The 22090-nt window shown below is 42.7% G+C and overlaps 1 protein-coding gene across 1 annotated transcript in view; it reads left to right on the top strand.

Moving 5' to 3' along the window:
• The window catches only part of STK4 (serine/threonine kinase 4), a 46504-nt gene extending 27846 nt beyond the window's left edge, over positions 1-18658 (top strand). Inside the window, exon 11 of the mRNA XM_065691400.1 lies at positions 17763-18658. Within this exon, the coding sequence (XP_065547472.1) occupies positions 17763-17921 (159 nt within the window). The 3' untranslated portion in view covers positions 17922-18658. The remainder of the gene's footprint in view (positions 1-17762) is intronic.
• Positions 18659-22090: the final 3432 nt, after the last annotated feature.

Below are 22090 nucleotides of genomic sequence, written 5' to 3'. Positions count from 1 at the left end.
GGATGACACAGGAAAGGTCGGTGCCATTCTAGCAAATGGGACTTACATGTATTTTTAGAATGTGTGAAGCAACTGTTTAACATGCATGTGGCCTTGTTTCCTGATTTCCATTAGTACTGAAGTATTGCCCTGTGCATAGATTACCAGTGCACTGGAAGCAATAAAAGCAAGCAATAAAAGCTAGCAATAACTCAGGCTTTGGGTCACCTTCATTTAGTAATGTGTAGAAATTTCACTTCCCAGCTGTATTTATTCCTCCAGTTCAACTGTGTATGAATATCCCAGGCATGCAGATTTAGTAACAGAGCTACTCTCTTTTCTGTAGGACAAGAAAAATGTATGAAAGCAACCTTTATAAATACATGTGGGTATTTGTTTAGCTCTTATCTGAGGGTTAGCAGTAACTTCACATTGTGTATTCAGAATTAAAACTGGGTATTTTTCCCCTTTGGCTAGAAATGTATCAATTTGATGGCTAGTTCTGGGTAAAAGTCATGTTTTTTAATGCTGTATTAATTGAAAGCCTCAATGAAATAAGCATTGTGGAATGAGAAAAAAAAACAAACATTCATTAGGTGCATCAAGTCCATCTGTCCTAGATACGCCTGCAGCTATAACTTACTTCTGCATTGTCAGAGTGGGCAGGTTTGAGCAGACTTGGTAGAATCTGCAGGGTTCCAAGTGGTGATGAGATCAGTGAGATGCTGGGTGAATACAAGTTCCTCCTGGGCCATAAGAAATTATTGAAATATTATTGCTTTGTTCTATTGCAGACTCGACAAATATGCTTTCTGTATTCTGTATTCTCTTCTGTATTCCCCTCCCTCCGATGTGACTTGCACCTGGAGTCTCCTGTCTTCCGAAAAAAAAAAAAAGGACAATACTAAATTACCAAAGATTTTTGCCCTCTTCCCCTGTGGGAAAACCATTTGACCTTTTCTTAACTAACATTGTTTCTCTGAAGCAGGCAAATAAGACACTCTTTATATCACAGTGGCAATGTCACGTTAGATGGGGGTTAGATGGAGTCAGCCCCATCCGCTGCGGAGCTGAAAGCCCCAGAGATCTGTTCTGAAAGGTGATGAACTCCGTTACTACAGACATGATGCTCTGGCTGTCCTGGCTGTGGTCAGAGGTGGCATAAACCCACTGTATTTCCACCAGTGTATTTCCAGCCTTGGATTTCTGAAGTAGAAATTATTATTAACTGATTAGTCAATGCCTGATGGTGTTAATGTTTATCCCCACTCATGTATGAACAGGGATCTCTAATGATTTAAGCCCCACTTGATTACAAGAAATGTTTTCAGGAACATTAAGATTTATTGAATATGGGGGAAAAAATACTCATTATTGTCAAAAATTCTTGCATTTAAGAAGAGTATAACAAACTCTAATATGAAAATGCTGCAGGGGTAGACTGTTAATGGGCAGGCTGCAGTGTATGTGTAATTCCTAATTGCCATAATCAGATCTCAGGATTTTTGTAGCTGAATTTCATTTTGCCAGTGAGCGTTAGTCACATACTGCTGCACAGACTTAAATTAATAATGCCAGAAGATTTGCTTAGACAATGTCCTGCATTTTTTCACTTTAATCTTTCAGTAGTACTGTAATATACAGCAAAATTAATTGTGCAGCGTTTCCTGCCCTTAGACACAACAAACCCTTTGCTTATTCGTATTTTAAAAGCCTTTTAAATGCTTTGAGTGGGTTCTAATACCACTTGTGGCTAAAGTGGGATCACTTCTTTTCTTCTGGCTGTGCTTGAAAGGCCTTCAGTCTTGCCAAACCTATTGTAGCATGTATTTGTGGGTCATCCAGAATGTTGGGTATTATATCACTAATCATTTCACTGAAAGACTATTTTGTTAGCAAATTAGCAGGTTCCAGCCATTCATGGCTTATGGTAGCTATGACAATACTGAAACCTTTTTGGTGTTATTTCATGCATGTGGTATTGCCTGTGGCAAAAATGAGTGACAGGAGCCCCTGTCAAGCTTGAGTTTTGCTATCATGATGCAGCTGCTGGGGTTTTAATATCTGTAGTGTTGAGCTTAGGTTTTGCTGTAACTAATTCATGATTTCTCATGTATCAGTGAATCTTTGCAAATTAACTATCCTAGGGGCTTGTTTTGGATGTGGAGTCAAATAGGACCTAACTTGTAACAGACACTAGAACAAGAGTACTGCAGGACGTCAAGTCTTTCTGCAGGCTTTACACAAGGAGTTGAAGCTGTTTGCTCCAAGGCTTTTTTGACTCCAGTACCTGTGTATGTGTCAGCCCTTCCTGGCCTGTGCAACACAGCCTGTCGAGAGCTTAATTGGTACAGGCACTTCTGCATTGTCTTCAGCTGCTCTTGCTATCTGTGCTTCACTGGAAGAACACCAGGTGACAGCTGAGCTTTTGAAGGGAGGAATTGCCACTCACCTGCAGGACCTCAGCGGAGAACTGCAACCATCAGCAGTCGTTTTCTGCCCTAGCAATCTCCATCCTCCTGCTGCAGCTCTGGGGAGGAACCTGACACTCAGAAACAAGGTTCATGTCTCTTTCCTAAGAAGTGCCCTGGTTCCTTTGGAAAGACCTTGATTTGCTTGCATCTGCTAAGTCTTGGTAAATGAGACCTTTCCTTTTTCCTACAGTTACCAACAGCCAGTAGTTTCGTTCTTTCCTTCTCCCTCCTTGGCTCAGTGAAGAGGGTCTGCATTCACAGGTGGAGCAGAACTTTGGAGCAGGACTTTTTTCCTTACAGCATATATTCTTGAGAGTGTCAAGGTTTGCAGAAGGGAGTAGACAGGGCAAATTCCTCAGCTTTCTGTGGAAGGACTGTGGGAGATGGCAGTTGTCACGGCCTTTGTTCACAGTTCAGTGTGCTGCAAGTGAGCCTGTGTTTCAGCTCTTGTGTTCCCATGCTCCAAACTATTCTCTGCACTAGCTCATCTTTTTAGCTCCCTTTGAGAAGTGTCTTGTTGGCTGCTGATGGGAATTTCTTTGGACAGGAAAGATTGGTGCGATTTCCCGCAGTTCCAAAACAGACTTTAACACTTTTCAGTGCACAGTGTCATCTGTTTCTCTACTGCTGGGGAAGAGCATCCTGCAGGCAGTAGAACTGTTGCCTCTCAGGTTTTTAGAGAGCAAAAGAAGGAAGATGAGCAGGAGGTGTTAATTGTCTCTAATTGGGAGGAAGAATGAAGGTGCTGCCACTTTCACCAAGGCTGCACAGTTAGAGCCCTCTTGTACAAGCAACAGTTTTTATCTCCACCTCACCGTCTGCCAGAGATGGGCAGAGGAAGGACTTTGCTGAGTTCCAGGAGCAGGAGGGAGGGCTGGGTTTGATCCCACAGCCACAGATCTCCTTCCAATAACCAGGTTTCTAGCCTCTTGCTTCCAAAGTGTGTGGGCCCCAGCTTGCTGACCTCCCTGCAGATTGTATTCCTTAAAATTGATTGGGTTTGAAATAAGGCATTTTTGTTTCCAAAGTGTCTGTAGACTCCTTATTGTGGTCTTTGGGTTTGTTTAGGAGCTCTTGCTCCAGACAGAATTCTTCTTTACACAGAGCCCTGCCAGGGGCTCCTTGGAACAGGATGCTGTAGGAGTTGGATGGTTCACCAACCAGGGGGACAAAGGGAGCGATAGAAACATATTTCACAATTGCAATTGCAGTTAGTTCAAATAAGAGACAAAAGCAATAGTCTGACAAGCTGTTGAAGCAAAACATCTAGAAAACACGTAAATCTTAATAAAGTTCAGCTTCCTGAAATATATTCACATCTTTTAGAGTTACTGAATTGTACGTACTGCAAGAGCTGGTATTGCAACTGCAGCCTCTTCTAAGTAACTTTGAATAGCTCTATGTCCATTTATACTTACTTGATAGGAAAATTGTGATCTTTTTTGTGTGTCTGTAAGCAGCTTGTAGGCAGAGCTTTTAACAGCTACTGCTTTTTTACAAGTATAATGGAAATGAAAGCAAGCTTTCCTCTAACCTGAGCGGAGGTATAATTCTTTTCTTTGAAGTAGTAAAGGGAAATGGAATTTTCTGTTTACTGAGTCAATGTTTCGCTATCCTGCTCTCATCTGGGACATACTGGGTTTTATTAACATTACTTCCATGCTTTTACTTAGCAGTTTGAAATATTACGTTGGAAACAAAGATTTTAAAATAGGTAAATAAGTAAAACCATTTCTGGTATCTTTACCATCCTCCAGAGAAGTAAAGTGTGTTAGCCTAATGGTGTCTTCGGCTTGTTCAGTTGAGCAAATGGCTGCTGGTTTGCAGTGAAATCCTGAATGTGAATCCTTCTTATAGTTAGACAAATTGGGTGTTGGTGTGATAGCAAGGGACTGAAGTTCTTACTGAAGAGATTATAGAAAGCTTAATTCTTTCAAAGCAAGTCAAATTGCATTAGGATCATACTGTATTTGTGAGTCTGGTGGCAGACACCACCCTGACAGTGCCTGCAGATCAGAGTCTGCTTCTGCAGATCAGGTGTGGTCCAGGCAGTTAGAATGCCAGCCCCAACGGATCCCTGCAGGCTGGAGTCCCAGCCAGCGCAGCGCAGGGACTCGATGCGGTGATTGATGCTTCATACACTGCTCAGCCCTGCCACGAGTCTGCAGAAGTTGTGGCTGGTATCATGGTGCACAGCATTAAGTCTCTTCCATCACACTGCTGCTTCCCCTACGCTACTATAGAACAACTACAGTTCAATACAGGTGTCACAGCGTATTTCTTCTCTCAGCTCAAGACTGTGGTGAAGAATGGCTGTGTACTGGAACCATCCGTTTCCTTCATTGGAAATGATTTATGGGGATGAACTGTTAGAGGGCAGGTGATTTATTGCTAATCAATAACAGTAAACACATTCTGCTTTACAATGACCAGGGTGTCTAATTTATTGTATTCTGTCTGTGAAAGTGTCGTTTGTCTTGTGAACAGCTTGCTGTCTCCAGTACCTGGAACATTCAATGTCTTTGGTTTCTCTGAACATTCATTTGGATAGCATTTACTAGCAATCTAATATTGATGCTTTATAGCTTTACTAGCTTTTGTCCTTGTAATACTCCAATCGATTAGAAACTTGGGAATATTTTCTGTATAGTTGCAGTCTTTGGAAATGATGGCAGACTAAATAATTGGCTCTCATTCTGCTGGAACTGGTCTTTGGGTCTTTTTTAGCAGTAGGAGGAAGGCATGCTGAGGATACATGGATAAGGCAGATGCTGGAAGAAAAGTACTTGCATTACATGAGTAAGCTGCTGTTGTGTGACTTTTTATAGTTCATCATTTTATAGTGTTTCCCAATTCTACTGTGATCCTCAGAGCTTTATCTTCTTTTTACTTCTGCCTTTTAAGCAGCTTAGTAAAGGTGTCAGATGCAGGCCTCTACACTAAGCTTTCTGTTCCTCCTTTCTCCCGTCCAAATTACACAAGTGAATAATCTGAGCTGGTTACTTAAGACTCCAGAAAGTCTCTCTGCGTGGACAGGAGCAAAAAAAGCTTTATTAGAGTGTGTGCATTTGCCAGTCATTTAAATGGGATTATTTGAAGATCAAATATTCTTGAGACTTCTGTTGAATTTATGAAACTGGGAATACATTCTTTATGTTCTAAGAGAGCAATTTGCTCTGACCCTTGTGTGATGAAAGAAGAATGATTGTTCCAGAACTTCATTTCAATGTGCATAGTTTTGCATAGAAGGAAACAAAAATGTTCAGTGAAAGTAGAGCTTTTCTCAATAATGTTTTTTATGAGACTAAGCCAAACACTTGGAGTGAATCTTCAGGGATTTCTCTGGCCAAAAGTTTCTTCCCTTCATCTGTCATGAACTCTCCTTTTTCCCAGCAGTGGATGGACTAAAAATTACTTGTCAGGCACTGATTTCTTCCAGTAGTTTTACTTTGATCATAAAGACGGCTTATTTGCCAGGGCATTCATCAGTTTGAGAGATAAAGCCAGATGTGGGATGGCTGATAGATGGCCCTGTCTGGGTCCTATGCAACTAGGGCAGATTCTTAGTTGGAAAGCAAGTAAATGCAAGGAGATACTTTTTTGTGCTGTGCTGAATCTAAAATAAAGCTTGCTTTCAATGGGAGAGCATTAAGGCTGGGGTGGGGGGGGAATGTCAAATATTCAAATAAAAAGACTATTTTTTCTGACAACAGAAGGCAGTCCAGAATAGACCCTTTTCAAACCTGAAACTGTACCCCCATGGTATCTCCTGCTAATTGAGAAAGATCTTGAAGTACTGTGTGGTACCTAGACGTAAGTTCCACTGTGAAGTATGATTTATAAAGAGAGACAGGTTTTGTGATGTTTTATACATTGGTTTTAAATGTCACCTGCCTTGATTCATAACATTCATGTCCCCTAAATGGATTTCCTATTTTTTTTCCTTCAGCCATCTGCCCAGAATTTTTAAAGCCCTGCTAATTGTTTGTGTTTCTTCTAAGCATTACCTTTTCAGCGTATTTAGTATGTTCTTCCCAGCAAATACTTTTAATTTGTGACATCTTTATGAAAGAAAATGGTTCATTTTGTCACTTTGTAATCAAACATGCAGTCGTTTTAAAAACAAGCCCAGGAACAGCTTGCTTATCTCTCTTATTGTTTGTTAAATGGCCTTGAATCTTTTATAACATTTGCATGATGAAGACACTCTGAACCTTACAGCAAACCTCATCAAATTCGTAGCTGCTTCAAACCACTGATGTGATTTGCAGCAAGCTCCGAGTATGTAGGTTTTACAAATGTTTCTGAATTCCCTTTATAACAACAATAAAACCGCCCTTGAAGATACCACCTTTGGTTTTTAAAATCGTTAGCAATAGTTGAAATTCAAAAAGGGAGTTCAGTGGCTTCACTCTTATATCTGCTGTGGAAAAGAATAGATTTCTGCTCTCTTCGGTTTGGTAACAGGGTCATTGCTCACCACCTGCTTTCACTTTGGCACATACTGACATTGATTGCAAAGCACTTACTGCCACAACCTGCTGTCAGATTTTCATTTTTTGCTATATTTTTGTATATAGCAGGCCTTCTGTGACATAAGGCTTTTAAAGGAAACTTTCAGTGAGTGGGAAGTAAAATGAGTTGCTGTTGTGTTGAATTGCGTAGATCGTAACCCTTAATGGAGACTGAAATAATGTAATCTGGAATCAGCTTCATAATGAGAGTGCTCGGACTTGTGAATTCCACATGCTGGAGTATCTTTGAGGCCTCTTTCCTACTGTTGCATTTAATCAGCTGAGACATTGACTGAAAGTTTTGTGGATGAACTAACTAAAAGAACTTCACCCAGGGTCTTTGATTGCGGGATTTGTTCCACCACCACTGTATGTTTAAGGTCAGGCTGCAACGTGTGTTTCTGGTTTGGAAGAAAGGGAAGAGGAATTAATAATTGAAGGTGAGACATTGGAAAAATCTCTGAGCGTACTGAATTCTTTAGAAACCCTGTTTGAGCCTTGTTATGCCTTGAGATCTGTTTTTAAGGCTGGGTGTGTTCTTGGCACAACATCTTCCTTAAAGGAAGAACACTGCTGCTCAGACAAGATCTGTTTGAAATGCTTCTAAGATCTTCTTGCAACTCATCTGTCAGCACAAATGTTTGTAAAGGGTAATGTATCTTAAAATGACAGTCTTGTCCAGGTTTTTCTCATCTGTAGCAGAAAGTGCTGCTTTTGGGGACCCTTTGCATCAGGAGCCTGATGGGGCTGCTCTGCCTTGCTTCTTGGAGGATGGAGTCTTTAGACCATAAGGGAAAAGCCTGGGGATAAAGTCTCCATGGAGCCTCTATGAATACTGTCCAATGGGCAGGGTCTTATCTGGACAAATGCTTGAAATAAGGTACTGTGGAGGAGCAAAGTTCTACTTTTTCAGTAAAAAAAGTAGTGTTTTTTTCAGGATAAGTAATCCTGAATAAATAAATTTGTTAATCCTTAAGTGAATAAAGCCCTTAGGAGCAAGGGAGAGAGGAAGACGGGGTATACCGGATTGGAAGGAAGCTCCATTACAGACCCATGTACCCCTCCTAGCAGAACTCAGTTAAACCTCTCAGATTTATAGAGGGTTTTATTTGATTTAAAGGAATCAGCATTTTCTGACAGATTGCTTTTCTTAAAGAAAGATTAAAACCCCACACTGGTCAGCTGTGTACTTTACGGTTGAATCGTGCAGCTGCCAGATCTTCAAAGCCCAATGCCGTGATTTATTTTAGCATGTCCAGGGGTATTTTGGTACTCTTACTTAACAAAATTAAAAGCATAATCACTTAAAGAAGGGCAAAAAACCGTTACTGTGTTTTTCCTTAATCGAATCTCTGGCAAGCAAGTGTTTTTTATAAGCAAGTGATGCTCCTTTTTTGCTTTATTTTACTTTTCTTGTCCAGACAGGCTGACCTTTTAGTTTGGTTTCTAATTCAGTTGCTGAAAAAAGCCCCAGTGAGATAACCTGTCATTGTGGTTCCACGATTAGTCAGCCACTTTCTAAATCCCCGAAGGATTTTTAAGATTTGGGCTCCTTGAAGTTCAATGCTGCAGAATAAAACTGACACAACTTGTCATTTCCTTTGTTTAGATTAAGTGTGTACTTAGGATGATTCTGTGAGTGAATAATGTTATTCATACTCATAATTGATACTAAGGCTAAAAAAGGAAATCTAATCTTGGAGCTTGGAAGATTAAAATGCACTGCTCTTTCAATTACTGCTTTTTTTAAATGACCACTTACATCAATGAGTAGAGCTTCGGATGGGTTTTCTTCCTTAATATAACCTCTGTACAATGCTGAGAGTAATAACAGTATGCAGGGGTGATATGGCTGTGCTGGCCATAACATCAAAACTTTCTTGAGCCTTTCAAGGATTACGGTAAGGATTACTAAAGTGCAATTCTTGGCTAAGAGCAGCACAGGGATTCCAGCGTTATTGGTGGAGGCTGTGGTCTTCCTGCAGTTGTGCAGCCTCTTCTGCTCTGTGGGTAACCACTCTGGATAATCACTGCGTAGTTCTGTCTGGGTAGCCAGAGTAGCCAGGCAGATCTGGATGGTTGCTGTAATCCTCTGAAACTGGTTCCGGTATTGGGGAATTTTCTGATATCTTGCCAGCAGCAAAGCTTTCCCCTTGACCTGCTGTCAAGAAATGGGGGGAAACCTCCAGACTGTGGGGAAGGTGAGAAAGCAAAGCTACACCATCTCTTAGCTGGTGAAGGAGCAGTTGTGTGTCTCTTCCATAGTGGTCATAGGAATTAGCTACTGAAAGTACACTTGAGTTCTTGCTGAACCAGCAGGATCAAATATGATGGGTGCAAACATAGCCTGAAACAAGAGATAGTTGAGTCATAAAACTATGGCTGATCTGGCTAAAGACCAGTGACCTCAACAGCCACTGGTGAGTGAGACTCCATCAGTGGTACTGGTGCTGTGAGCAGCAGTGTCCCAAATGCAGGGGCAGCTTCCCACACAGCCCATCAGGCTGTGACTGTGTGGCAGCTTGAGAGAAGCCTTCCCAAGCTAGCAAGATGCTAAGCTGAAAAGAGAGGTCTTGGCAGCAGATCTTCCTGCAGAGGCAGGACAGAGGGAAGTTTCCAGTATAGATGTGATCTCCATGGTGTGTCTGGCATGAAGGAAAATGGCACACGTTGCCTTCCAGTAATTCTGCAAGAATAGTACAGATACAGTGGTCTGGTATTATACAGCTTTATTTTAATCAAATAAGCAGAGCTAAATAGAAAATATCTAGGATCTTTACTAGTATTGTAGAAGTAAGATGTTTCCATAGCTATAAAACTCTGCATTTCTGAAAGTAAGGCAGAGCTAACCCAAAAACATCATCTGAGAAGGCCTGGGTCTCCTCTGATATAACTCTCTATTAAGATACTTCTTTCCAGTACAGCTAGGAATCAAACACTGAATGTATGTTAGTGTCCATCTGTCCTCCACAAAAAGTGATGTTGTGTTTGTAGTCCTTTATCTATTTCAGCTGCTTGACTTGCACTGACTTAAGCTGATTTAAGAGTCAGCTCTAGAGCATGTGATGATCTAGTTGAAAGTTGAGTGTTCTTTGTGGGAAGTCACCTGCTGTCAAGTTGAGGTGGCCTGAAACAACTGTCTCCAGATGTACACTGACCACAGCTCCTGTTGGCTTTCTCTGGGAAGTTCTAGCCACATTGCTGTTTTGACTTGGGCTGGGTGCTGCAGACCATGATGTGTTTTGCTAGCACATTCCCTAAATAATTAAGATGCATTAAAAGCAGAAGCTTGTGCTGCCGAGACTTATTTTTCAAGTCCTTTGAAAGATTAATATCTGTATATTTAATCTTGCATGAAATACCATAGTGAGCGCATTTCATCCACTGCTTTCATAACAGTGAGGAACTTCAGACATGCTGAAATGCTAAAAGGGGAATTAGAGTTTGTGTCGGCACTGGGGTTTGTTCTGATTTACTGTAGCCCCTCTGTAGCATGGCTGCATAACAGATTGGTAGAATTGTAGGGACTTGACAATCATGATGAAAAAGTGGGTGGTAAGTGCCTCTACGTTCTTAGATTCTGGCGTCCCTTGCATTTCACATCTTATAGTGAATAAATAGTTAATGCCTGCTCATGCATTACATCAAGGCCTCCTTATGCTAGAAACATTAAAGAGAACAAGGCACTTAATTTTTAGATCAGTGATTGAAAGTCTGCCAAATGGTATTGAGCCAGCATTTCAGGAAAAAATAGAATCCCAGAATCATAAAATGGGTTGGGTTGGAAAGGACCTTAAGGTTATCCGGTTCCAACCCCTCTGCTGTGGGCAGGCACGCCTCACCCTAGACCATGTTGCCCAAGGCTCTGTCCAACCTGGCCTTGAACACTGCCAGGCATAGGGCATTTACCACTTCTTTGAGCAACCTGTTCCAGGGTGTCACCACCCTCACAGTAAAGAGCTTCTTCCTTTTGTGTCTAACCTGAACTTCCCCTGTTTCAAGTTTGAACCTATCATATCTTGTCCTATCACTACAGTTCCTGATGAAGAGTCCCTTCTCCATCATCCTTGTAGGCCTCCTTCAGATGTTGGAAGGCTGCTAATGCTAAGGAAATGCCAAGAAAATGCTAAATGCTAAGGAAAAAGATGGCTTGCTATTCCAACATCAATATATCAGCATTTTCAAGACCTAAAGTCTGGTGCACTACTTAGCATGAGAAATCACCCTCTACATTTAATTTTGGCCAGAGGAATTGAATGCTTTTTTTGCTGGTTTAAAAAAAGTGCATAGTACTATTCAGTAATCTGTTCCCTCAGAGTATATTTGTTACGAGCATTTAATTGTTACTGTGTTTAACCAGTCTTTCAAGTTACAGAAGGCTAATTCCAGAATAATCTCAGTTCTTACACTTGTCAGAGCTCACATTCATGAATCCTTGAGATTTGACACCTCTCCTTAGCTTATGGTCTTCTATAGCACCCATGCACTCCCGCATGCTGCAGGCTGAATTATGCTCCGAGGTGGTTGCTACAAATAGTTGCAGCAAGTGGCATCCAATGGGTGACTGCCTCCCAAAAATAAAACTCTGCTTGAGGAGGTGATAGAAGAAAAGTTCAGAAGTTGGGGTGGATGCGCATCAAGCTGATCTGCAGGATTGTGGCGAGGAGCTACAAGTGTGCCCTTGGTTTTATCGGAAGGGAAGCATCTTGATAGCATTGCTGATAGCCAAGGTCAAGTGAAGTGAGAGTTTAATCAGTCTCTTCTGTCAAGAGCCTCCCATCCCAAAGGACATCTGAACACTTAATAGACTACCTGTAGGAATTCTGCTGTACTTATCTCTGGTATGTAGCCACTTCTGGTGTCAAATGTGATCAGTTGCCTTCTGTGAGGGGCTCAGATGTGTTTCCATACAGTTGTAGCCCCGGTTTGCTTGGTTTGATTTGGTTTTGTTTTTCCAAAGTTGCTTCTTGCTACTTTATTACAGGGGTAACATTTTTCATTATCTCTAACAGCAAATTCCTATTTGGCACTTAATGTTTAGCGTAGCTTAGGTAACTTGGTTTGGATAAAAACCCTTCTCAAGTCATGTTTAGATTTTGCTTGTCTAAATACACACAACTAGATGAAATGTGTACTAATACGACTCAAGATGCCTTCGGTTTCTTTGGGGCGCTTTGATCACCGGGCATGCAGTCAAGAACTGACAGATTGCAGCATAAAACTAGGCAGAAAAGGAAGATACAACAACAAAAGCTATGCTGAATAGACAATGAATTTGTTTTGTCTTAGTTCTCATCTAACTCATGTCTTTTCTACTAAAAATTTGTTTCCCAGTGTAGCGTGGGAAGCTGCAATTTTATTACTTCTGTATTTTAGTCTTCAAACTCCCACTGCCCCTTATGAAGTGATAATTGTTAAAGCCAGTTTTTCCAAAGGCTATTTAAAACCTGAAAGTTTGACATCAAGTTATGTTACGCAGTAAGTGCCACCTGGAATATTTGAGTGAAAGGCAGACAGACTGCTGCAGCTGGGTGTTCCCCTTCTAAAAAGCCACAGGCTACTGGTGGTAAAGGTGGGAGGATATTCAGAGAACACTCTCTGTGAGTATGTGGAAGACAAGTGTTTGAACTCAGATATTATGGTAAAGGGGTATGACTGGAGGGCTGAGGAAGGAGAGAACAACTTCCTAATTTTATTTGCAGGATCTGCAGTACATGAAGACTTGAAAATATCCTCCTCCTGCAAAACTGTTCAAATCCTTCCACTGCGAGGAAAATAACCTCATCTCACCCATGTCATATATATTCCAGTTTTGTTCCAGAAGCCGGGATCCATCTGCACATTTGAAAGATGACTGCAGAGCAACTGCATCCCCTCCCTGGAAATGGAGGGTTCACGTTTGCCACAAGCTTCAGGACTTCAAGATAGTATTTAAAATCAAAGCCCAGATAGCATGAAACATTGCAAAGGTGTGAAGAAAAAAGGCTTTATGCTAAATCTAGGGGTCAGATTCAGTGTCAGCAAGTAAGAGGAAAGTTGCAGGAGGAACATGTTTTTTGCTTGCCCCAAGATAATATTTTTGATTCCTGTGCAGCTGGTAAGTTAGTGCTCTGCTGAAACTCTTTGTTGGGCGAGAAATGTGTGAAAGCTGCTGGGAAACAGCTCCGTTTCTATTTGATGCTCATAATTCATGCAGCAAGAGGATTTTGCTGGCAGTGTTTTTTGGTAGAGAAGCAAATAAGAATGATAGCTGAAGTGGCTTGGGGTTTACTGGACATTGTATTAATGTCAGTAGTTCAGATTGGTCTGGGGCAGTGATGACCTTGTACTGCTGAAGGGCCATTGAGGGGTTGGAGGACTATGGTAGGTTCCAAACTGGTCAATCTATAGACCCTACCGTAGGAAAACCAGGCATGGGTGCTCTTCAGTGCATGGGCTATGGGTACAAGAGAACTAAATCCATTTACGTTACCTTTTAATTCACAATTTTTTCACTTTTTTTTTTTGTTTGCTTTTCTTGGGGACAGGGAAGGGCTGAGCTCATTCTTTAGGCTTTGTGTTTTGCAGTAGATCTTGTGTGAAACATAAATCTGGCATGGTCTGTTTAATAATACGGTGGCAGGTTTTTAGGCTGCCTCTTGCTCAGGACAGAAGTGCATAGGTTTAAATTTCAGACCATGATGCCCTTGAGTATCGAACCTGTGGCTCTCTCTAACGTGTCTGCAGAGAGCCTTTATTTATTCTCCTTTTGCTGCTTCGATTTTTGCATTCAGTAGAATATCATGTTGCAGTGACATTTTACCTGACTATAACAAATGCTTTCTCCCTATTTTTAAAGCACTGATTAGAAACGATGGCAACTCAGAAGTTGCTGAGGTGAACGTTGTTCAGTGGAGTCGTTATCTGCAAGTCTGAAATGCTGGCAAAGGGATGTCATGAATAGCTTACAGATCTGCTCCTTTAGGGAGAAATTGTAGATCAAATGATCTGTTCCTGATTTGCCCATCATTACTGCATATGCATGGAAAGGCTGTAAGTTATGTCTTTCTGATAGATGTAATTATATACGTCCATCTGAATGACATAGTAGAAATCATCAGCATATTAAGACATGATGTTGCTGTCAGTGGTGTTTGCAGCCTGACGAACAGCAAATAGCTCGTGGCGGTGAGGTTTTCAGGTGAACGCTGCACCTCTGGTGTTTGTCTTCAGTTGGGCATTTTTACTGAGTTAGGATTGTTCTCAAAACCTTGAGGAAAAAATACACTGTTCATGAAATGGTTAAAAAACAGCTTTCTGCACATACGACATTGCTTGAACAGTTTCGCATCTCTGCCTCCTCTCCCTGTTGATAACGTGTTTGATCAACCTTAGAACAAGTATTTGATATCAGTCTTTACATTTGAAATGAGATTGCTTGCTTTAAAAGTTTGTCTTAGCTATTTGATCGCTGTGGATGAAAACAGATAGCTTTTACAAAGACATTTAGACTTTTTACACAGAAGAACTGCTGAGGAGAAGCGAGCAGAGGAATAGGACTGAGCCTGTGGCTAAAACCAGCTCTAATTGCAGCTGTTCAGCACTGAGACTTTACCCTGAGTAACCGTCTGTCAGGAGATGCTCTGTCCTTGTCCTTCTTATTTTGCTTCTGGCATTTCTCTAAGAGAATAATGTCAGTATCCCAGGAGTCTGCCACTGCAGAGAGAGATGTGCTGGAGTTTAAAAACTTCATTGCTGGGAGTGAGTCTGTCTGTGGCATGGGTTTACAGTGAAATGTCATGCAGTGAAGTGAAGCGGAGGCCATCGGATATAAGCAGTTCTCTTTTATTTTTTTGGTGCTTTTAAAGCTGCATGTGCAGGTGGAAGGACAAGCTGAGCACCAGCCCAGCCGGGTCCCAGGGCTCGTGTTGTTGCGCTTTGAGAGCAGAGGGCTGAGCATCCTCTGCAACTGTGTGGGCTCTGGCTCTCATTAGTCATTGGACGCTTGTCAGTCTCTCATCAGCTCATCTCTGATGAACAGTCACGTTCTAGACCTTTACTAGTTTGCCCTTTGGCTTTTCTTCCTCTCTCAGGAGTAGCATGGCATTCACGGCCACACTGACATTATTCCCGATGAAAACTCTGTAATTAATTCATCCTCGTAAGCACACAGCATTGCATGATGGTTTTCTGTGCTCTTAGATTTTTCATTGCATTGACTCTCCTCACTTCCTTCTCCCATTATCCCCATTCTGTTTAACCTGTCATCAGTCTCCTTAAGTAGCTGTAAGGAGTACATCATCTCCTTAAGATGCAGTACTTTGTTCTGCATCACTCACTGTGCAGGTAACCCACGTCTTGATGTGTTCATATTGATATATATCTGTAGGCTTTTGCCCACTCCAGACTTAGCTGCACTCCAGGCATCTTCCATACTGTTTGCCATCTGTCCTGACAAACATAGTCCCAGGAATTGTCAAAACCATTGCATCCCTTGGCAGGTAGTTGCTTACAGTTAGCAGAAAGACTTTGTGTGTCATTATTGATGAAGGATGCCCTGTGATGCTAAACATGTTCCAGTACATTAATAGGGAAAGACCGTCACTGCAAATCTGCTCTGCCCTCTGCTCTGCCAACTCTGGCAATTTTTTTCTGCCTGTAGGCAGCACCCAGCACTTTAGGAGGGTGTTGGGGAAAGCTCAGAGGGCATCCATGGAAGGTTGCAGCCCTAGGACAATTTCTGACATCTAATAGTTGGTTTAAGCCATGAGCAAGGTCTATTTGATCTATTCCCAAACTCTTAGTAGCCTAGCACTGGGTACTGTGGAAGACCTGGCAGACATTTTTTTACGCTATAGCTGCTTAGTGTACGTGTTCAGTACTTGAATTAATGCTTTCTATTCTGCATTTTTATTTGACTGTTCAATTCCCTGGACTGTGAGGAAGGGAAATGTTGAATAATTACCTGCTCCGTAATAAATTAGTGTGAAAAGGCAACTGGTGCCATGCATCAACTTAAACTGCTGTCTAGTAAAGTTGCATTAATGTGTTTAAATAATGTATAGCTTTGTGGAGGAAGTGCTTTGTCTTTCTAATGAACAGTTGCCTGATTGGAGAGACCCAAAGCCTGTGTACGCTTGCAGGAAGGGTCTCGGTTTGTGTGTGCCTGGGTTATTAATGTGGATTTGTGATCCTGTAACTGCAACCAGGAAATACCTCATTTAGCGGAATAGGCTGAAAATTTTCAAGTGACCTTGTGAGAAATGTGCTAGCAGATGACTTTGTGGTTTGGGGGCTGGTGTCTCTTCCACTAAAAGGAAGGAGGATCAGGATTTCCATACTTTAGTGTCTCTATGCATTTTAAGGACTGATGTAAACTGCCATTAAATAGCCAGTAATTCAGTTATTGCCTTAGAACAGGCATCGAGCATTTCGTTGTGTTTTTTGATTCAGAAATAGCTTGAAGAATAACTGCAGTAGCTGACTAATTTAAGAGCTAAACCGGGACAGCAGCATCACTTGCATTTAGCTGAAGTAAAGATAAGTCGCTCAATTACATCATTTGTTGAAAGTCTAAAAATTGACACTTCTTTGTTCCCAAAAAACCCTCCTGTGTTTCTGGGAATCACGTGGCCTCGGATGGGAAAAGGACTGCTGCTTCGGTGAACATCTGAAGCACTTCCAGTGTCTGTACTTCCTAACGTTATCCTGAAATCTTGTCTGTTCCACAGGTTATACTGTTATGTAAAGGGTGTAGCTGTGGAGATCCTAGACTGGCTCCAGTCATGCTTGGCATCTCTAATCACAGAATAAAACTTTCTTGTGCCAGTTCTCACCAAACCGACACGCACAAGAGAGCCACTTAAACAAAGGGCAGGCAGATAGGGAATTCAGTGAAGGGAAGCTTGTCCACGCGAGCCTGACATCTTCACATGTACCGTGAAATACAAATTGTACTTGCATATTGTATCAGCATGAGGCTGGCCCAGACTGACCTGTTGTGTGTGTTCTGGGGTTCCTCACCATGGTTGAGGTTCAGCCAGATTGTACCGAAATGCCTTCTTCTTTTTCCAAATGCTACTTAAGTGAATGATTTTTTTTTTTTATTCCTGTTCACCTACAAGGATGCTGGAGGGACTTTTGACAAGGGCAGGTAGTGACAGGACAAGGGGAAACGGCTTTAAACTGACAGAGAGGAGGTTTAGATTAGACATCAGAAGAATTTTTTCCCTGTGAGGGTGCTGAGGCGCTGGCACAGGGTGCCCAGAGAAGCTGTGGCTGCCCCATCCCTGGCAGTGCTCAAGACCAGGTTGGACACAGGGGCTTGGAGCACCCTGCTCTAGTGGAAGGTGTCCCTGCCCGTGGCAGGGGTTTGGAACTGGGTGATCATAAGGTCTCTTTGACCCAAGCCATTCTGTGATTCTATGTTATCCTTTTGTAACTTGTCAGAAGGAAGTTTAGTAGAAAGGGGAGGGGGAGAGAACTTTGCTTCTGTTCCACCTCAAGGAGCATTTCTGTTCTAAGCCTGCAAAATGAAGTGTTAGAAAAACAGCTGATGTGGGACACATTTCACTGGGTTTATACACTCTCACTGTCACTAAACAGAGCATGTAATGTGTCTGTAAAATGAGCAAGGGCAGCCCAGAATCCTGAGGTTCATGCCAGTCTCATTGAGAGCAGCAGTCTGGAGCAGAACTGTTCCCCCTTCTTCTGCTGGAAGATGTGTTGCGACCATCAGCTGGGCAGCAGAATCTCTGTAGATGTGTGGACGGTGGCTGCACTGATGCTGATGTCTGTTCTTTTGTCTCCCTGCTAGCTGAAGACTTGGAGTGTTGATGAACTTCAGAGGAGGCTCTCAGCCCTGGACCCCATGATGGAGCAGGAGATTGAAGAGATTCGCCAGAAGTACCAGTCGAAGCGGCAGCCAATCCTTGATGCCATTGAAGCCAAGAAGCGGCGGCAGCAGAACTTCTGAGCCACCAGTAGAATATTCTTCCATCCTCAAACAATCAGCCTCTTGCTTTCATGACTACTAAACACATTGATTTCTATTGAAATACGCTAGCAAAAAATAGAGGGCAATACTTCTGCTCATTTATTTTTCCATAGCACCTTTTATGAACTCAGGAATGCCATTAAGTGGAAAATCCTGATGGTATGTTTTAATGTTAGACATGTATTTAAAACATTATTCCGAAGGAGTTTTGTTACTGTTTTTAGGGGGGTTGTTTTTAAATGGGAGGAACAAATAGAAATAGGCTAATGGAAGTTGCCTCACTCTCTTTTCAACTGAACTTTCAGGAGTCCATTCTGATTTTAAGTTAATATGGATTGTGGTATTTAACGGCTGCATCTTTTGTGGGGGTTTTGTTTGGTTGTTTTTCTTTGTGAATGCACAGACTCAATTTCAAGCTCTTAGCTGTATCTTTCTACTGTTAAGGTACTGATGAGTTTTAGCTCACTGAAGAGAGCGGGTGAGAACACTTTCAAACTGTTCCAGCCTTTTGAAAGAAACTGAAATCTCATTTTAAAAGCCTGTAATAAGCCCCATGCCTTACACTGTGTGCTTTAAGCAAGTGTGGTTTCTTCAAGACCTCAGTTTTGTCCTCTTTTTGTGTACATTATGAATTGATGCGAGTAGATAAAGCATGTTGTGCCTCCATCAGAAATCTCATTCTGCAATTTAAAATCCACACTGACTTAAAACCAAAAGCCAGTCGGTGATCTCATTCCCCCTCATCTGTCTGTTTGGAAATGTCCTTCAGGGAGACCCTGCCGACGTTGGAGTGTTGGGAAAGGAAGCAGTATTGGAATGGGTGGAAGTTGTGTGAACCTCTCTCAGGTATTAGGTACTTCTGCTGTGTCTGGGAGGACTTAATCTCCACAGTTTGTGAAACGTTTTGTAGGCTTCATTTCGGATTTACATCTTTAGGTGCTTGAATAGAAACTTAATTTCACAATCCTTCACATTTCTGCAGGGTTTAGCACATCAGAAAAGTTGAACTGGAAGTGAAGACTTTGTTGAATTAACAAAGATGTGCATTTATGGTGGTGGAGGGAAGGCGGAGTTGATCTGGATGAGAAGACAATTACTGATGCCCTACTGGGAGAGATTGTATCTCTTATCTTCCAGTTCCTCTGGACGATCTTGTGTTCTTTCTTTAAACTTCCCTGATGTTCCTGCCTGGTATAGCTCAATCAATGAACATGCCCCAGCGTGTACAATCGCTGTGAAGGTGGTGCAATTAACTCACACCAGAAGAGTGGAGAGTAAAATAGAAGAAGCAAAGAACCTTGTTGCAGGGCAGAGACCAAGTGGTGCCTCTGCCCCATGGGCTGTAACAGCAGAGGTGTGTAGGTTTAGCTGTATTTAGCGTATGATGAAATATTTGGACAGAGCAAGTATTTCTACTGATTTATTTGTATTTTCACTCTGATGGAACAGTTTCCGTGTCACTCTTCTGCAGTAGGCCTTGATACGTTACCTAGATACTAAAACTAAATAGCAGTGTCTCCTGAATCAAATGCTGCTAGAGAGGTGAAATGTTCATTTCATGCCTCCGTAGGCTCTTTGTGCCCCTTGGAGCAGACTCTTGGCTACTGTTAACAGGTATTCTCCATTGCTGTGAAAGGACCCAAGCCATTTTTACCCCCTCTGCAGATCTGATTGCATCCGTTTGTCTCAGCTGATCCACAGTGTGAACAGAGCTGTTCTGGAGACCAGCAAACCAGTTGTCCCTAAGGGCAAGAGGAGGCAGTAAGCAGTGTATCTTGGGTGCTGAAGGAAGAGACCATCCTGGCAAATTTTAGCCCAAGGTTATCAAACCTATGGCAAGTTTTGAATTGCATTGCTGTTACACAGACAATAAAACTCCTCACAGACTAATCCTGGACTTTCCAAAGAGGTCTGGTGAAGTGCTGTGTGAACATCGGGGCTCACACAGTGCTCGTCTGGGACCTGTGCGGTATGTTTTGCCCTGGGCATGTGTTCATTATGAGTGTCATCAAAGAAACTCCTGCATCTGAGGAGGAAGTTCCCTGACCAAGTGTTGGATCTTGCATTAGTCACTTGGATGGACCTGGCCCAACATCTCTGCTGTGAGAGACATGTGGATATGTGACATGGTAAATGGTGCACTGCTTGCATGTGGATCAAGCAGATTCTTCTGGCAGTAGTTTTACCTCTGCACTGTGTAGGTAACTTTCTAGTGATCGGAGGGCATTAGAAAAACCCAAGTTTTAGGTGAAACACCACAGGGTGGTGTCTATTTACAGAATATGCAAGCTGAGACTGCTGTAACTGAATGTAAGCACTCTGGAAATACTCTGCTGATGTGATTGTCTTAAAATACAGCGAATGAACCAAAATAAGTGAAACTGGTCCAATGGCTTAACTGTCTGTGAACCTTTCTTAAATGCTTGCAGTGGCTGAGACTTGATGACGTTTCTTGCGCTTGGAGCTCTAATGAAGAGGAATTATTTTCTCCTTCATTGATTTTCAGTCTGCTAGAGAAAATAATTCCCTTTTTGGTCCCTTCGTAGGGTGGCTGGGAGCATAAATACCTGCTCATTTCTCAGAGCCCTCCAGGCTAAGATCAAGGCTTGTTCCAAAAGAGAAAGCTGTTCCGACAAGGTTCTTAAGCAGAAAGCCTGCTGAATTGTGAAGCTCTGTTTGTGTGCTCCTTGGGCCCATCTGCATTGCTGAAAGTGTTCTGGACAAACCATTGTCTTTGCTTCTAAAACCCAGAGATCCTGATGATGTCAGTCATGTGAGACTTAAAAATGTGAAGTTTGTAGCTTTAACTTTTTTTGTAACAAAGAAATTAGCAACACTGGCATAAAGTGCTGACTTGAAATGCTATTTTGTAAGATCTGGCTGTTTGTATATAATAGCGTTGGGTCATTAGTTTGTATATGTATGAAACAGTAACTTTTATTGCATTCCTCTGAGTTTGATACAGGAGATTTTGTTTGATCTTTCTCAAATACCTTGCCTTATTTGTTCTAAGGTGCAAATAAAATGTCCTTACCTGAAAGCATCAGTGTGGTGACTCATATTTATGCATTAAAACACTCTGGTGTATTATTGCTTACAAGGACAAGTTTCAGCATGACATGCCTCTGGTCAGCCTATGGTATACAGAGTTCTGTAGGAGCACACAAGCGGTAAACACATCAGATGCACGCTTCCATGCAGGCAGCTCTTTGGCCTTAGAACGTTGCTGATTCTGCACCTCAGGAGGAGTCCCAGACTGGTTCGTGTTGGAAGGGACCTTAAAGCTCACCCAGTTCCAAGCCCTGCCACGGGCAGGGACCACTTCCACTGGAGCAGCTTGCTCCAAGCCCCTGTGTCCAACCTGGCCTTGAGCACTGCCAGGGATGGGGCAGCCACAGCTCCTCTGGGCACCCTGTGCCAGTGCCTCAGCACCCTCACAGGGAAGAGCTTCTGCCTAAGAGCTCAGCTCAGTCTCCCCTCTGCCAGGTTAAAGCCATTCCCCTCGTCCTGTCCCTACAGGCCCGTGTCTAAAGCCCCTCTGCAGGTTTCCTGCAGCCCCTTTAGGCACTGGAGCTGCTTTGAGGTCTTCCCTGAGCCTTCTCCAGGCTGGACCAGCCCAGCTCTCTCAGCCTGGCTCCAGAGCAGAGCTGCTCCAGCCCTTCAATGTGAGAGCTTTGCTTCAGTTCAGGGGCAGGCCAGTGTGCTGCCAGCTCCATGTGGACAGTTTGGGCAGTTTCCCCACAGCCGGAAGCATCGTCAGCCCTTCCTGGAGCTGCAGACACAGGAGGTTCATTTGCCCCAGGGAGTGCTCAGCAGATGGGCACAATGAGCTCTCCTGTGGCTATTTGCTATCTCTGCTCTGTTACTTCGCACTGCAGCAACTTTGCCGTGCCTGCAGTCAGGTTTGGGACTAGGTACGTGTGAGTTTGTCAGCCTCCCTTCACACCAGGTGAGGCTGGAGGCTCACAGGCCGTACCCTCGCTGACTGGCTGCACTTTCAGCTTTCCAGCTCAGACAAAGATGAAGCTGACAGTGAGTGGGAGCTGCCTTCCATGGAGAACTGCTGGGTTCTACGTGGTTTCCCTGAGCGGTTACTAAATCTGTCCTGGAGGGATGACTAACCGAAGCCGAGATCCAGAATTCATTCA

The sequence above is a fragment of the Lathamus discolor genome, chromosome 11 (genome assembly GCF_037157495.1).
Source record: "Lathamus discolor isolate bLatDis1 chromosome 11, bLatDis1.hap1, whole genome shotgun sequence".
Lineage (NCBI taxonomy): Eukaryota > Metazoa > Chordata > Aves > Psittaciformes > Psittacidae > Lathamus > Lathamus discolor.
This window is presented reverse-complemented; position numbering and strand designations above follow the sequence as displayed.